The following is a 14,073-nucleotide window of genomic DNA, read 5'->3' on the forward strand; positions in this document are numbered from 1 at the left end:
GTGACGCAGGCGGAGACTACTTAAGGGCGGATTAGAGGCGGTGGCGCGGATTCCCGAGCCCTGCAGCCAGCTCCGCGCGCTCCGCCCCGGCCTCGCAGGCGGCAACGCCGAAGCGCCCGGTGCCCACTGAAGTGCCAGGAGCCGGGCTCGTGCCCGGACTCTTCCCGACCCCCAATCCCCGGGGTGAGCGGCGTCCAGAGACCTCTCTCAGGCGGGCGAGAGCTCGCGGACCAGCACGCTGCCACCCCCTCCCTGCCCCTCGCCCGGGCACCCGCAGGCTCCAGACCTGAGCCCCGGACGGCGCGGGAGGTTCGTGCCCGCTCTTCGGACCGCGCCAGCTGCCCCATCAGTCGGGGTTTGCTTGGATTTCTTTCCCCATTTCCCTCTTTTAAGTATAATAAAAGGGAGAGGGGATTCGTGGATTTTTAAAAAATTTGTTTGCTTCTTTAATCGGGGGGCAATTTGCTCCCAGTCCGGAGGTGCGGCCCGGGGAGGGGCCAGGAGCGGGAACGTGCCCGGTGCTGCCCAGTCTTTGTCTGCTGCCTCCGGATGCACAGCGATGGGGGAATGGACCATCTTGGAGAGGCTGCTGGAAGCCGCCGTGCAGCAGCACTCCACTATGATCGGGAGGTAAGGGCGCCGAGCCGACCGTCAGTGGGCCCCGTCGGGCTGCCCCCTGGGAGTCCCGTGTCACGTCCAGACCAAGCCCCTGAAGCCCCCAGCCCATCCTCTGCCCCCTTCCCATCGTCCTCGGTCCATGCGCCTGTGTTCCTGGCATGAGGGATTACCCAACGCCCTGTGATGCCCCCCTCCTCCAGCTGCTCCTGATCGGCTCCCCCATCCCTTCCCTAGGAAGCACCACCGGGCGAGGGTGGGGGTGTTCACTCTTCTCCCATAAGAAAAGGAGTTGTTGGCTCAGTCATGGTCCCCCCACTCTCTAGAGTCAGAGCCAATCTCCATCCGGTTCCCTAAATAGAATCTACAAGGAAGGCAGGATTGCATTTGGACAGAGAAGGGCAAATAGGGAGATGGATTTGCTCTCCGGAGCAGATGTATCTTTTCCCTACAAATATTTATTTAGCTAAACTGATTTAGCTGTTAAAACTTACAGCTTCAGAAACCCCCCCCCCCACACACAACTGACACTTTTGCGTCTATACATATATTCATGAATATATGTGGATATGTATTCATAGCTATCTGTTTATATAAAGAATTAAGTTCGATATTCATATTCAGTGTGAACTAAATACCCATTTGGAGTAGGTATGTACACACTCTATGTGTAGACTTTGAAACATGTCCTCTGTTCCGATGTTCCACGTCCATTTGCCATATCCAGAGTGAAGGTGTTTTTTGTGCCTCTGTACATTCCGTATATACAGATGAAAGCTATCTGTTGCAAATACACCTTGTCCTGTGTATGGGGATATATATATCTGAGGGCCCTGTAATTTGAAGTATTCCCAGTCTACCAGCACCCAGCAGAGAGGGAAGAGACAGAAAGTTTTGCTAGATTCCTAGTTCAGTACCACGCAGGGATGGACAGCTCTCCCGTCAGCGTACTGAGTAACACGGGAGTAGGGGTTTCCTAAGTCAGTGACTCCGCCCATGAGAACCTCTCTCCCTCCCTCTTCCTCTGCTCAGGATCTTGTTGACTGTGGTGGTGATCTTCCGGATCCTCATTGTGGCCATTGTGGGGGAGACGGTGTACGATGATGAGCAGACCATGTTTGTGTGCAACACCCTGCAGCCCGGCTGTAACCAGGCCTGCTATGACCGCGCCTTCCCCATCTCCCACATACGTTACTGGGTCTTCCAGATCATAATGGTGTGTACCCCCAGTCTCTGCTTCATCACCTACTCTGTACATCAGTCCGCCAAGCAGCGAGAACGCCGCTACTCTACTGTCTTCCTAGCCCTGGACAGAGATGCCCCTGAGTCCATGGGGGGTCCTGGAGGAACTGGGGGTGGGAGCAGCAGTGGTGGCAAACGAGAAGATAAGAAGCTGCAAAATGCCATTGTCAATGGGGTGCTGCAGAACACAGAGAACACCAGCAAGGAGACAGAGCCAGATTGTTTAGAAGTTAAGGAACTGACCCCACACCCATCAGGGCTGCGCACTGCAGCACGATCCAAGCTCCGAAGGCAGGAAGGCATCTCCCGCTTCTACATTATCCAAGTGGTCTTCCGAAATGCCCTGGAGATTGGATTTCTGGTGGGTCAATACTTTCTCTATGGCTTCAGCGTCCCGGGGTTGTATGAGTGTGACCGCTACCCCTGTATCAAGGAGGTGGAATGTTATGTGTCCCGGCCTACTGAGAAGACCGTCTTTCTAGTGTTCATGTTTGCTGTGAGTGGCATCTGTGTGGTCCTCAACCTGGCCGAACTCAACCACCTGGGATGGCGCAAGATCAAGCTGGCCGTGCGAGGGGCCCAGGCCAAGAGGAAGTCAGTCTATGAGATCCGCAACAAGGACCTGCCCAGGGTCAGTGTTCCCAACTTTGGCAGGACTCAGTCCAGTGACTCTGCTTATGTATGAAGGGGCAGGTTTTGGGAAGGCCTGGGGGATGACAAGTAGTCCAGAGGCAGATGACCGCTCGAGAGTGGCTATATCTGCCCTCATTTATGTGACTCTCACCATTGAGATGTAGGATAAAGCTGGTAGAAAGAAGATCTTGCATCAATTGGAGAGGAGAGAAAATAGAACCATTACCACATGTCACACCATTGGTTCCACAGAGACAATTGGGTAGAGTGATGAAATAGATGAGTTGGACTTCTTTGGGCCCTTTTCTTTTATGGCCTAGTCTGATCTTGATAACAGGGGACTTGCACAGCCACCAAGTAGGACTTAGCTCTGCTGAACTCTGTATACTGGTGAATGGCATGAGTCAAATACTTCATTGGTACAAAATTTGTGACCTATCTCAACACATCCTTTCCCCCTGGGCTGCAGGACAAACATTCTTGAGGCATCCTTCATATACCTCCTCCATCAGCATGCCCCTCTCCCTCAACCCAGGATAGTATGCCAGCTTTTTTTCTGAATCTGGCCTTACAGCAGACCTAATATGGTTTATCTGCAAGCTGGAGGGAATTACACGGGGTGCTTTTTGGAGAATGGCCGTGGCAGACTTTTGCATTAGAGCCCCATCTGATTGGCCCTTAGTCATTATGAAAACCCTAGGAATGTCTCAATATTTCCAGTTTTCTAACTCAAACTGCACTGGTGCTGTTTATTAGGGGCAAGGGTTGGGTGGGAGGGAGGGAAGTGCGACATGCAACTCTAACACTTCTGTGAGATGGTTGTTGCACTGTTAGGCATGTGGTTATGAGCTTTGGGATCTTTCTGCCTTCTGGCTTGTGGACTTTGGATAGCATTAAAAGAATTTTTTTTGTTAAAATCAAGGGTGTCTACCCGAGCCACAGAATTTCTAACTGGTGTATTCCACTCATTTTCTTATATAGTTTTGTTGTGCAACACAGTTGTACTTCATTTTGCCATGGTTTGAATTTACCTGTGTGCTCACACCGGAGACCTTAATCAGCCCACGTCAATCCCAATTTATTTTATCAATAGTTTTGAAATACACACTCACATAGGCACGTGCACACACACACACACACAATCACTGGGTTAAGAAACCTGGAACTAAACACTATTGGCTAACACGTGTTTACGTTTGCGTGTTTGAGACATATACCAAAGGTTCAAAAACCTATTGCTTTGGACTGTGAATATGTTTCCTTCTCTTTGCTCTTATTTATTTAAGTGCCATACTGTACCTTTCACATCCACTGTGTATTTAGTTAAAGCATTGGCCAAGAGTAATTTTTGGATAATGTGCTTTTATGAAGCCCTCTGTTCCCTTTGCATTATCATTATAATTTTTGATTTAGAGATGGACATGGTGTAACACACAACTGAGGATTTGTTTAAAATAAAGTTCTTGGCTTTTTTTTATAAAATGGGAAGTGTCTGCATTTTTCTATTTAAGGTTCTATTTATTTAGATATGTGTTCGAAAATGTTTTGTTATGTGTTCAGAAAAGCAGAACATTGTGGGCAGGAAGTGAGGGATGAATGAATAGTATTTGAAGGATGACCTATAAAGTGTAATCAGCTGCTAATAGATGAGAAGAGTTTGGTCCATTTTATGAATGTTTAGAAGAGTGTGCTGAGGTATTCAAATACTAGTACTTTTTAACTCGTTTCCGTTTTAGTCCAAGATTTCTATGCTTGACTAAGGATGTTTCTTGGAATAAAATGTCAGCTCTATATCATATTACCTCACTCCAGGAGTGGAACTTTTTTCCTTTCTACCATACTTTTCTGCATTGGTTTGTCACATTTGGCAGACATGCTTTACTCCCTCCCTATCATATCTTTAAGGCCTGATGTTTAAAATGATGCTCTCCCAGTAGTCAAACACAACCCCTAGACCAGCAGTGTCCATTAGAACTTTCTGTAATGATGGAAATTTCGACTATCTTTGCTGCTCAATATGGCAACAACTAGCCACATGTGGCTATTGAGCTCTTAAAATGTGGCTAGTACAACCTAACAACTGAATTTCTAATTTTATTTAATTTTAATTAATTTAAATAGCCATATATGGTTAGTTGCTACCGTATTATATAGCACAGTCCTAGACTTTTAACCAATCCTTTCTTATTGAGTTCTGTCAAAGGAGACTGATCCTTTGCTTATGTGTCATGAGATACTACGTTTTTTTGCTGAGGAAGATTTGCCCTGAGCTAACATCTGTTGCCAGTCTTCCTCTTTTGCTTAGGAAGATTTGCCTTGAGCTAACATCTGTTGCCAATCTTCCTGTTTTTGTATGTGAGCTGCCACCACAGCATGACCACTGACAAGTGGTGTATGTCTGCACCCAGGAACCCAACCCAGGCTGCCAAAGTGGAGCACACCAAACTTAATCACTAGGCCACCAGCGTTGGCCCAGATATTACTTTTAAACCACACATCATACTATCATCCTTGGCATTTTCTGTCTCCATGTGGTCCCATTAGTTCAGGCTAATGTTTTTCCCATGTTCTTTAATGCTATTCATCTTCTAATTCCAATGAGCACTTGGTCTGAACATCACAAGTAATGTGGAATTTCTGGGATGATTGTTCTTCAAGCACAATTGTTGCACCCTTAAACTATGGCAGTGCAGATGCCAATTTTAGAATGAAAATATATTTATTTCAAAATATAGGTTTCCATCTATAGTATAAATGGACAGTTGAAAACGATTACCCTTGAGTAAAGAAACAGATCCTCCTCTGTTTAGTGTTTGGTGAGTTAAAAATGTTTTAAGACACTTCCCAGAGATGGAGAAAGAGTGTTGCTTGAGAGCTCTTAGCATATGCTTGGGTGTGAAAGAAGTAGGAATCTGTGTGGAAAACAAGGGCTGTTGTATTTAATGCGGTGATGTACGATTAGAAGAATGATGGTGTTTCCTGGTAGAAATTCATCCCATATCATCTATTTCAGCTCTTTGATGTTTCCAAACACTGGCAAATGGCAAGATTATTAATTCACTTGTCAGTAGTGGAGAAGGGAATACACCTTCCTCTCGGCAAATGGAGTCATCCCTCAGAATGACTGACGTGTGTCAGTCTGATTCTTTTGCTATTTAATGACAGAGATATACTGATGATTTGATGGTTCACACAGCTACACGATGGATGTGACCTTAATCTGTGCTTTGTGAGAGGACAGCACCAATATATTCTCTAAATGTAAGAGCCTTTGGGTGAACTGCAGGCCTTTTTGGCCTGTGTGTGCATGTGTGTGTGTGCGCGTGCATACGTTGGTGAGGAAAGTGGTGTCAACGTATGAACTGGGTTTAAAATTTTGCAAAATAGCCTGGAGAGACTGAAGTTACTCACCCTGTAGAAAAAAAGCTGAAAGTATATAATTTGTCATTTTTAAGTCCTCAAAAATTTAAAGGGTTAAAAAATATGAGGGATAACAGCTGTCTTCTCTGATCTCTGCGGACAGATGAAAAGGACTGGATTTAAAATCGAGGGTGTTGGAGGTTAGGAAAGCACCAGAATGAACATGGTTTCTCTTTCAACTCTACGTCTTTTTCTTTTTTTTTAACACTTTTTTTCTACAGGGAGTACCTGTCCTATCACCTCCTTTCTCTGAGTGTGTTCCTCTTCACCCATTAAAAATCCATTTGGGGGCTGGCCCAGTGGTATAGTGGTAAAGTTCATGCATTCCAATTTGGCAGCATAGGGTTCACAGGTCTGATCCCAGGTGCGGACCTACACACAGCTCATCAAGCCATGCTGTGGCGGCATCCCATATACAAAAAGTAGAGGAAGATGGGCAGAGACGTGGGAATATTAGCTCAGGGCTAATATTCCTCAGTAAAAAGAGGAAGATTGGCAACAGATGTTAGCTCAGGGCCAATCTTCCTCACCAAAAAAATAAATATAAAAATCAAGGGCTGGCCTCTTGGCAGAGTGGTTAATTTCTCAGGCTCTGCTTCAGTGGCCTAGGGTTTTGCTGATTTGGATCTTGGGCACAGACATGCCACTGCTCATCAAGCCATGCTGAGGCAGCATCCCATATAGCATAGCTAGGAGGACCTACAACTAGAATATACAACTATGTACTGGGGAGCTTGGGGGAGGAGAAGAAGAAGAAGAAGAAGAAGAAAATGATTGACAATAGATGTTAGCTCAGGGCCAATCTTAAGAAAAAAAAAAATCAGTCTGGCTATCCACTCTCACAGGAGCCTATTTTAAGCTCTCCTCCAGGCTGACTTAGTGCCCCTGTGCTAAGCCTTCATAAAAGTCACTCAGTCACTTGCTGCATGGAGATGAGACATTGCTAGATCAGTATGTGGCTCCTTGAGAGCAGGAGCTGTGCCTTACCCATTACCCATTGTAACTGTAAGGGACATTTATTATCACCGTCTCATTGACTACCAGAGAGATGGGTGCCTCAGTCCTCCAGCTGGGAACAGTCTTATAGACTCAGAATGTAGGAAAGTTGAAAGCATCCTGTGCAGACGTTAACTCAAGCCCTTTATTGTATGGTTAAGGAAACCAAAAGATTTAAAATCAGAACAGTGGGTTTCTTGGAAAATGGTGTAAGCATTCATCTTGGAGGATTGGAGTATTTAGAAAACAATATTTTTGTTGGTTTTTCTTTCTTTATATTTTACCAAATGTAAACTGCCATAACAAAAATACTACAGGCTGGCTGGCTTGAACAGTAGACATTTATTTTCTCACAGTTCTGGAAGCTAGATGTCCAAGATCAAGGTGTCAGCAGGCCTCTCTCCTTGGCTTGCAGATGGCCACCTCATCATTGTGTCCTCGCTTAGTCTTTTCTCAGTGAGCATGCACCTATCCCTGGGGTCTCTCTGTCCAAATTTCCTCTTCGTATGAAGATGCTAGTCAGATTGGATTAGAGCCCACCCCAATGGCCTCATTTTAACTTAAACACCTTTTTAAGAGCCCTATCTCTAAATACAGTCACATTCTGACCTAGGGAGACACAATTCACTAAGTATTTTCAAATCTTTAGGTACCCTTATGATTAGGGGAGCTGCATAATTTATTGCACAGAATTAGATACCTTTGAGAATGAAAGGGGCAGGATAGCTAATCGAATAGAACACCAGAACAATGGCTGTCAATTGGATCTGCCCTGAGCAAACCAGGTTGTACAGATACCTTATTTAAGACGAGAAATAGCCATTGTGCTCCAGCTCCAGAGCCTGGGACCCTGGAGATAATAATTTCTAAGCCTCAGCTCTTGAGAAGGGCTGTCAAAACTGCTTCTCAGACAAGAAGATGAAAATTTATGTCAATAATGGGAAAATAGTATTTAAAAAACAATAATGCCTTTGTCCCACTCCAGACCACCTAAATTAAAGTCTCTGATGCTGTAGCCTAAGCATCAGTATTATTTTTATTTTTTTTGCAGGGAAGAATTCGCCCTGAGCTAACATCTGTTGCCAATCTTCCTCTTTTTTTTTCTCCCCAGAGCCCCCCAGTACATGGTTGTATAGTCTAGTTGTAAGTCCTTCTAGTTCTTCTATGTGAGCTGCTGCCACAACATGTTGGCATCCGTATTTTTTATTTGCCATTCCTAGAGGACTCTAATATATAGTCAGGGTTGAGAACAACTGAGTCAGAGACATTACCATAAAATTATGAGAATCAGATATTTGGAGGAGAGACTGGGAAAGGAGGAAAAGGGAAATGTGAGTTTCTCACAACAGAGCTGCCTCTGTTTATATAGCGTGCACAATTAGTGATGAGATGCCGTAGATGGAAGACCAAGAATAATTCTCTGGCTTTAGGGCTTTAGGAGTGGAAGCAGCAGCCATGGTGGTGAGAGGGGCTGACCAAGAGTAGAACCTTGAGTGGACAGAGGAGGAGGAGTCCAGGATGGAGGTGAAAAGAGCCAGCCAGCAAAGGGAAGTTGCAAAGTGGTATCATAAAGTTAAGGGAGGTGGAATCTCAAAGAAAAGTTCTGTTACTAGCATTCAACTTTCATAAGTGCTCAGCTAGGTAAAATAGCTAAATAAAAGCTCGATAAAGGCCTCAAAAACATCCACTAGATTTGGTGAGTGAGTGGGATGTGAGAAAGTAGAAGCAGTGAACACAGACTATCCTTTGCTTTGGATACTTCCAGACCTCCTGCAGGTTAGATGGAAGCAATTGAAACAAGAGCAGGCAAAGGGTAAACTACCAATCCCAACCCAGCCAGGGCTCCGATATTCAGCCAGGCATGGCAAGCCAGCTCGGTAACTACCAGAAGGTTATGTTCATTTAGAAGGTTGCTACACACCAGCTAGATTGTATGTTGGCTAAAACAGACCTGGATGAACCAAGCCTAAATGAGTAGTGGTGGCTAAAATGTGCACAGTGGCCCTTGTCAGCTTTGGGACTTGAGGACTGTAGGCAAGGACAGTGCTTACATCTAAAGGCCTCTGAGGGACACTGGTGCCAAATATCAATGTGGGACTTGCTGTTGTGAATCAGATCCACGGTTCACCCAGGGCCATGTTCTAATTCTCTGGCAGCTGTGGCAAATGAAGTTGTGAGGAATGGACCTGTTCTCTCTGGCTCCAAAGACTAGGATGTTGTCTAAAACATATTTATTTAATGCAATAAATAAAGGATCTATCGTCTATAATTATACCCCAACTCCCCAATTCCAAACCCCTTCTTTGAACGTCCCAGTCTCCAAAACATCAAGCAATAGAAAGTCATTCAATTCAATTCAGTACTTTCTTGAGCATCAGTGGTGTGCAAGAGCCTAGACTGGGCATTAAAGGAAATACAAAGACAGGTGTGATGCACTCTCTACCCTCACAGGACCTGCAGTCTACCTGAGGGAATAAGATAGCATCTTAAGGCAGAATGTGAACTCTGCCACATTTAAGGCTCAAAGTATTCTGAGAGCTAAGGAGGGAGACATCACATCAAGTACGTATGTATGTGTGTTGAGGGTGGAGAGCAGGTATAGAAAAACTTCACTAACGAGGTGGTATTGCGATGGGTTTCCTTGGAAAAGAGAGAAGGAGGTAGGGACTGACATAAATGTTCACCTCCAGTGGAGAGGCCTGGGGCATATGTGCAGATCTGGGGGATTTTGTTTTACCTGGAGTTCACAGAGAGAAGTAGTGGGAGGTGAGTTTGGAAAGTGAGCAGACCACATTGTGCATCAGGCAAAGGAAGCCATGCTGAATTGGGTAGACAACGTGAAGACACACCTTTCAACAAAGCTCCTTAATGCTTCTGTTTCCAGCACTTCCAGGTCCCCAGGCATCAGCCACACTGTTCCTGTCTGACCATGTAGAGATTCTATCTCAGGATTGGCTTTGATTTGGAAAACACATTTCAATCTCAACAGCAAGGGATTGGAACAAAAATCCAGGGTGATGGTTGGGGATTTGGCAGCATGGCCCCATCAACATTAGTAGGAGTTAGTCTGCTAAATCCCAGACACTGAGCAGAATCCTTATGTTTATTCACCACGATGACCTTTCTGCTGTAAATTGGTACAATATTTCAGAATCATTTAGAACCGATTAAGCTTGTAGCATCTCTCTCTCCTAAAAAGGAAATCCTTTTGAAAATTACTGCTGTGTGCACTGAAATGTCTGTATCTGTGGGCAACTCTGGCCAGTAGGAACATATGGGCATCTAAATATAGAATTGGTGACTTTTGATACCTCTGAGACGTTTAATCTGGGGAACTTTATCTATTGTACCTGTGTCCAGGTAGGGGCCAAGCTTCTTGCACATGATTGCTTTCTCCAAAGAACTCTTTCCTTTTGGCATAATTTTCTATTTTCTTCCCTCCGTATTTTTTATTTTCCCAAAGACAATAAAAGAAAAAATTCATGAAGCTTTTTTTGCATGAAATTGAAAGGGGCTAACGATTTCTATTCATGATCTCAATAATAGCAAATATGTGTTAAACATTTCCTCCCCAAATCCCCAACAACAGCCTGGAAGGAGGGTGCTGAGTGTGATTACATCCATTTTTCAGATCAGGAAACCAAAAGGTGTAGATGTTAAATCAACTTGCCTAGGTCATGCAGCTAGTCCATGGCTGTGTCTAAATTGCAGCCTATGCAGTGTGATGTGATGTTGAAGCCAAATTTTAACACTTCATGACCCTATCTTCAAGAAAGCTCTGCTGCATGAGGTCTCAGGCAACCTGGCATATTGGTCTGCTACCTTGCTCTCAGGACACCACTCACTGGAACATCTCTCCCCTCCCTCCTCTCCACCAAAGGTTCTTTTCTCGGCATGTCTCCATGTAGCATGATATTGTGAGGTTTTCCAAGCCATTGACACGTTGTAGTCATCTTTATTTCTGCAGTTCTTGGCACAGAACAAGGCTTCACGGATGTCTACTAATTGAATAAGCAAATGAAAATAAAGAATCACAGGACATTGAGGTCATCCCAGTCACTCTTTCATTTTGTAGATGCAACTTAGATCCAGAGAGTAAGCTTGAAGAAAGACCAGCTGACCCAATGAGCACAGATGGAAATCAAGGTAGAGTGGGATTAAGAGAGTAGCTTCTCAAGTTGTCAGGAGGGATGCCCTGGGCTGGGCAAAGGTTGTTAGCCATGATTGGCAAAGTCAGAGGTCCTCTGACTCCTAGTCCGGATTTCTTCAAGCACAGGTCATGAGAATCATGAGTTGGCACAGTATTGGAGAGAAGGAGAGTTTGTCTTGGTTAAGCATCCAGCTCTGAGGCACCATATTCCTGGGCTTAGTCCAGGTCAGGGGATTAACTCAAGGGCACAGACCTATAGCCTTGGCCCTGAGTTGTGTGTATGCATGTGGGTTTGTTCTCTCTCTGGGAGCACCTTGGGCATCTTCACATCCCCTACTCTGAGAAACCATGTTCTTGACTGCTTCTTCCAGATCCCCTGGCAAGTATGGTGGGTTCCAGATGGAGTTCAGGCTCCTCTAGTCCATAAAGAAAACGTCTGACCCTACTCATCCTGACTGAAGCTTCTCTGCAGGTTTTGTCTCCCTCTTCCAGGAGCCCTGTGCTGCGTGCTCATTGGGTCAGTGTTTTCAGTGCTTTAGAAGCTTCTTTCCCTGCCGCATTTTTTCCATCACTATGCTTAGCCTAAAAGGTGCTCAGAAAATTAATTAATTAATTATTATAATTAATTAATTATTTTAACACATATATCCTGAATACAGTACATACATGTTTAGCTCTGAGCCAGACACTAAGGATACAGAAGACATGTAGGAGAAAACCAAAGGAAGCAGTGTGGAGCTGTACTTTTTTACAGGGAAAAAGGCAGAGATGAAGGACAGCCAAGCACAGAGGAGAAGAGCATAAGCAATGGAGTTCTAGGGCCTTCCTCCAGAGAAGCAAGCAGACTATGTACATCTGACATCGTAAAGGCAAGACTTTTCTTTAATAAAAATATGTAAGAATATAACCTAAAATGATGCTGGAGGCTAAGGATAACTTGGTGACCTGGACATCAGGGATATTCTTTCTCCTTTTCCAGAAACTAAAGTCAGATTGCAATATCATTTACTGACTTCTTCAGTCATAAGAGCTGTAATAATAATAATAATGATCATTAGAGCAATCACAATAGCGATAGCAAACATTTGAATAGGTGCTTTTTCTCACCTCTTCTCCATGTGTTATCTTACTTGGTGGTTGCAACCTCTGCTTATGGAGTGGGCAGAGGACAGAACACGTGTTTCTGTTTTCTCCTTAGAGGAGCAGAACCTCAGAGCCTCAGTTTTGGTGACTTGTCTAAAACCACAGATAGTTTTAACACAAGTGGGACAGAACACAATACTCTGAGTTATAGTCCAGTGCACTTTCCACTCTACATGGACTCTTGACTTGTCAAACCTTAAGCTTTAGATTGTCAAGAGACATATCTAGAAATGTCAGGAGGGAAATGAATATATTCTCAAAAAGTGGTTTCCTATGCTTCTAAAGAGGTTGTGAGGAAATGTGCAAGCCAGTCTTTAGGGAAAGATGACAGTCTTGGTCTCTTGGGAACTGTGATTTGTTCAGTGCAGTTAGAACAGAGTGCTTTCCCTAGGACTATAGACCAAATGAAAGCAGAAGTGAACATACTGGAAAGCCAGCCAGGTCCAACATGCGACCCTCCTCTTAAGCTGTTTTCCGTGATTTCAGAAGTGAGAGAGGAAATAAAAAGCAGCACTTTTTCTTTCTTTTTTTTTTTTTTTAAAAACCCAGCACGTATTTCCCCTAATTACAAAAGTAATTTTGGGCAGGGCAGAGGAAAGCACAACAAAACAAATTCTGTCACTCAAAGAGAATCACTGTTAACTAAGCCTGTCCTTCGGTATAGACCTGTTTAGGACGTCTATTAGACTGATAGACAGATGATAGACACATAGGACCATAGGTGTGGGTTTTGTAGAGCTAACATAACAGTGTCTATAGTGTTTTGTAGGCTTTTTTTCCACTTAGAAATAGATGGTTAATATTTTCCACATCAACAAATACTTTTACAACGTCTTTTTAATTAGGGGATAAATATGGTTATGTGATATGGTGGTACCACAATTTACTTGAACAATTCCCTAGTTTTGGATATATGGGTTGTTACCAGTTGTCACTGTTATGGACAATAGTGGCGTGCACATCTCTGCACACTTACCAGATTGCTTCTTCGGGATAACTGGATTATAGAGTAGGCACTTAAAATTTGCTGCTGCAGTTTGCCAAATCTTCAAAAAGTTAATATGAAAAGGTTAACTGATGTCAGTAGTTAATAAGAATGTTCAAGAAGAAGATAATTTCTGAGATTCTGGCAAAACTAGCTTATTAGACGGGAAGACATAGAAAGTCTCCTCCAATGTACTTTTGGGAGAAAGGGTGAAGGGAAAAGTACTTTTTAGGTCCATTTTTTTCTTTTATTGAAAACAATCAGGAAGAGTATGTGTGTAACAAGAGTTAACTCTTTAAGCACAAGATGTCAGCACAGAGACCCTAGGTGGCCATGACTCCTGAGTATGAGACAAAAATGTTTGTCCAAGGGTTGAGGAGGAGCATGATGCACCAGGTCGGACAAGCATCCTGGAATATCTGTAAAATGATGGCAAAATTGTGAGTGATAAAACTAACGTATATAATTAAATTCTGGAGCCCAGATCATACATTGTGTCATGAACCAGCTTTGGCTAAAAGAATCATAGGATTGGAATTACGCTGAGTGATCAAAACCCAGCTGGTGTATCACAGGGAAGAGATGAAGCCTGAAATCCTGGTTGCAGAGTTGGCGCTCCACCTCAGCCGCAAAGCTTTTATATGCTTCCTGTGAAGCCTGTGCCTGAACTAGAACCCAAAGGCAAGTGGTGGAGATGGAGATTTCATAAAGAAATGAATATAAAAACTTACACATTGCATATCTGAGGATAAAAACCAGGCTAGAAAGGACATATGAGATAGCCAGTCCTTATTAGAAGGAGCAAAAATTTCCAAAGGAACCCTTGTTCTATCAAGTTATTCTGAAATTTATTTAAATGAAGTTGCATTTGATAAAAATAGCAGTTTCC

At 43.9% G+C, this 14,073-nt stretch overlaps 1 protein-coding gene across 1 annotated transcript; it reads left to right on the forward strand.

Moving 5' to 3' along the window:
- Positions 1-23: 23 nt before the first annotated feature.
- Positions 24-4,197, forward strand: GJD2 (gap junction protein delta 2). The gene is made up of 2 exons (XM_014847308.3): positions 24-630; positions 1,648-4,197. The coding sequence occupies exons 1-2, from the start codon at positions 560-562 to the stop codon at positions 2,540-2,542; spliced, it is 966 nt and encodes a 321-aa protein (XP_014702794.1). The 5' UTR covers positions 24-559; the 3' UTR covers positions 2,543-4,197.
- Positions 4,198-14,073: the final 9,876 nt, after the last annotated feature.

Source organism: Equus asinus, chromosome 2, assembly GCF_041296235.1.
Source record: "Equus asinus isolate D_3611 breed Donkey chromosome 2, EquAss-T2T_v2, whole genome shotgun sequence".
Lineage (NCBI taxonomy): Eukaryota > Metazoa > Chordata > Mammalia > Perissodactyla > Equidae > Equus > Equus asinus.

What these genes read in the sequence shown, in the direction of transcription:
- GJD2 (XM_014847308.3), top strand. Translation starts at nt 560, where the DNA reads ATGGGGGAATGGACCATCTTGGAGAGGCTGCTGGAAGCCGCCGTGCAG. An exon ending in CACTCCACTATGATCGGGAG is followed by an intron (nt 631 to 1,647) that starts GTAAGGGCGCCG and finishes TCCTCTGCTCAG; the next exon opens with GATCTTGTTGACTGTGGTGG.